General features: G+C 47.7%; 1 protein-coding gene across 1 annotated transcript; it reads right to left on the reverse strand.

Annotated features, from left to right (window-relative positions):
• Positions 1–745: 745 nt before the first annotated feature.
• LOC146732297 (uncharacterized) lies at positions 746–1,483 on the reverse strand. The gene has a single exon (XM_085493064.1). It carries the CDS (start codon positions 1,481–1,483, stop codon positions 746–748), a length of 738 nt encoding a protein of 245 aa, XP_085349190.1.
• Positions 1,484–3,385: the final 1,902 nt, after the last annotated feature.

Raw genomic sequence — 3,385 nt, forward strand, 5'->3', positions numbered from 1 at the left:
TTGAATTTTAGCGATACAAAATCGTTGGAGGTGGAAACGGAGTGAGGTCGCATCGAATTTGGCTTTGGAGTCGGAAATTAGGTATTTAGGCGAGGAGAAGTTAGGTTGGGAAACAATATGAAAAATGTGGAGGAGGTCTACGTTGCTGGGGTCGAAACGAGGGGCCGAGGTAGACGGTTGAGGCGAGGTAGCGCGGGAAGCGTTGTTAGAATCGAAATAGGCGGCCGATGTGGAAGGTTGGGGCGAGGGAGTTTTAGTAGCACGGGAAGCGCTGTTAGGGTCGAGGTAGGAGGCCGAAGTGGATGGTTTGGGCGAGGGAGTATTACGTTTTGGGTAGCCGTGGTCGAAAGTAGGGGGAAAATGTGGCGCGACCAGAGTTGGAGGAGCGGTAAAATTAGGTTTAGGACGGGTAAATAATTTCCCCCAAATTAAAGAGGAGGTGGTGGAATTGAACAATTCGCATGATGTGGTGAGGCAAGCATCGCTTGTTCTAGAATGTGAAGAGCCTGCATGGGATACGAGTAAATGGTTACAGCGCAGGAATTACAATGTAGTAAAATTAAAAGATTGCGAATAAAAATTGCGAGTGAATAACAATTGAAACAAAAGATCTATAATGTCGATCAGAGACGATTGGTAAATGCAAAAACGACTAGTGTGGATTGAAAGTAAAATACAAGCAGAGCCAGCAAATGAATAGAATGTCTTAATAGCATTGTTCGTAAAACATTGCGAGTTGGTTGGCTTAGTTCTGAGGTTCGGTGTGGTTGGCGAGGATCCTTGGCACTGCATGAAGGGTTGTGGCTGGAGTCTTAATGTAGAGCTGGTATGTGTCACTGCACCATCGTCCAAGGATCTTGATGAGCCAGTCGGGAAGGTTGGCCTCGGCGGCTGTTGTGGCGGCTCCAGCACGAAAGCTGTGTGATGAGTATTTCTCCGCACTCGGGATCCCTGCTTGCATGAGGAGGGTTCTGATTGAGTCGGTGACGGTTTGACGTGTTAGATATGAGCCGTTGGTAAACTGGAATGCTGGTGCATGCTGGGAGAATGTGGTACGTGTACTTGCCTCGATGTATTTGTGGTAAGCTCGCACTGCGCAAACCGAGGAGCCAGATGAGGCTATGGTCAGTGTGTGGCCACGCCGAAATGGATCATTTTTGGCTGCTTTGATGTTGACGGTGATTGCGCTACCAAGATTGACATCGGATCGGAGAAGCGTGCGTTCGCGGTCAAATGTTGTTTTCGTCGGAGAGGCAAATTCGCTCACTTGAAGAAACCCGAAGAAGGCCATGGTGAATGCGGCCCATAACATCTGTATGTCTGTTACATCCATATTGATGCAACAGCGCAACTGATTTTTTAGTGTTCTCATTAATTGAATGGTTATCGGTAATCGTGTAGCCGCAGGGTCACCAATTTGTTTCTTGATGCCTTGGAGTGTGCGAAGCAGTAGATGATCCTCTGGAAACTCTGGGTAGCCCATCTCTGTGTGCTGTCGTAGGATGGCGGCGAGGTATACTTTGTTTTATACGTTAGTGAGAGCAACGCAAGGTGTGTGACAAAGAGGATGGCAGAGCAGCGTGTGACTGGTAGCGGGACGAGACCGTAGTTGTGACAGAAGTTGTAATATCTTGTCTGCCCTGACTGATATGTGCGACGTGTTGAGGTGGCAATGCTGTTAGTGATATAGAACGACGCTTGGTTTTCGAGTACTTTCATCGCGTGGACTGAGATAGGATGGTGTGAATGTTCCCAGGGTTGAAGACATCTGGTACTATGACTGGCGATTTCTCGGCTTGTGGTGCCAGTTGGTGGAAGCGGTGGATCTGCAATCGAGAGAGAGCATCTGCAAGTGAGTTATCGGTTCCTGCAATGTGAGTGACCATTATGTGAAAGTTGCCGAGGGCAGATATGTAGAAAATCTGTCGAACAAGTGTCATAATGTGTGCGCAACGTGATGACCCCTTTTCCCAAATACTGACGACTGATGAGTTGTCACAATGAAACATGATGCGTCTTCCATGCCACTGATGTCCCCAAATTAGACAGGAGAGGTAGATGGGAAAAAGTTCTTTCCATGCAATGGAAAGTGGTGGTAAGTGATTCAGTGTAATAGGCCATGGGAGTGAGAACCATTGACTATTGAAGGAAGCTCCACAGCCTATCGTTGCTGATGCGTCAGTATACAAATGCATGTCGGGTGCAGCCGTCCATGTGGGTTGGAGGAATGATGCAGTGCCGTTCCAGGATGGGAGGAAGTTGCACCACCATGTAACGTCCAGCCTGAATTCGTCTGACAGGTTGATGATTTGAGTGAGATGTGGTGTTGTTGTGGATAAGTCAATCATGCATCTGAGAAAAATGCGGCCGGCTGGAATACATTTGCATGCAAAGCTTAGGGTGTCGATGAGGGAGAGGAGTTGACGCTTGGTACATGACTGTCGGTTGAGCCACTTTTTCGCTTGGTAGCCTGATGACCATGGCATTGCTGTCAAGTTCGATGCCAAGAAATGTCAGTGTTGTGGCAGGGCCCTCGATATTTTCTTCTGCGATGGGTACGCCCAGATGGTTGCATGTGTTGAGCATGATGTCTTTTATGTGCCGACATTTACCAGTGTTAGGTGGGCCTACCGCGAAGAAGTCATCAAGGTAGTGTAGCAGGTCTTTGGTGTTGGCTCGGCGTTGTATTATCCATTCAATGGCTGTTACGATTCTGTTGAACAGGTATGGTGCTGATCGTAGGCCAAAAGGTAGGACTCTATCAAAGAAGTAGAAGCCCTGCCACTTGTAACAGAGGAGATGCCAGTCTTCTTTTCTAACCGGGCACAATCGAAATGCATGCTTGATGTCGATCTTGGCCATTTGTGAACCAGGACCATGCTTCATGATGAGTGCTACTGCGTCGTCTACTGTGGAATAGGACAATGAGTAATGGTGTTTGTTGATGAAAGTGTTTACGCTGTCACCAGTTGGTTGTGATAAGTCCATGATAAGACGTGTTCCGCCATTCTTTTTTGTGCAGGCACCTAGGGAGTTGACCACCAGGTTTGTGAATGGTGGTTCTTTAAAGGGGCCGATGGCATGTCCTAGCTTGATTTCCTTCATGATTGCTTCTGTTATAACTGTTGGGTTGGATGTTGCAGTTTTAGCATTGCGAGTGTATCGTTGATGGTGGTGACCGGTGAAGCCAAGGTTTGCGCCTTGAGAGATGTCGAGTAGAATTGCTGAGACGAAGTGTTTGTCTGGGTGGTGATGCAGTTCGTTAGCAAAGTTCTTCAGGTTAAGCGGTGTTGTTGGAAACGTGGTATTTATCATGTTGGTGGATATTGTCATTTGGCCGAAAGGGCTGCAAGGTCCTGCTGTTTGGTCTTGTGAGAAATGTGCT

The sequence above is a fragment of the Saccoglossus kowalevskii genome, chromosome 18 (assembly GCF_978046115.1).
Source record: "Saccoglossus kowalevskii chromosome 18, keSacKowa6.1, whole genome shotgun sequence".
Lineage (NCBI taxonomy): Eukaryota > Metazoa > Hemichordata > Enteropneusta > Harrimaniidae > Saccoglossus > Saccoglossus kowalevskii.

What these genes read in the sequence shown, in the direction of transcription:
- LOC146732297 (XM_085493064.1), bottom strand. Translation starts at nt 1,483, where the DNA reads ATGGGCTACCCAGAGTTTCCAGAGGATCATCTACTGCTTCGCACACTC.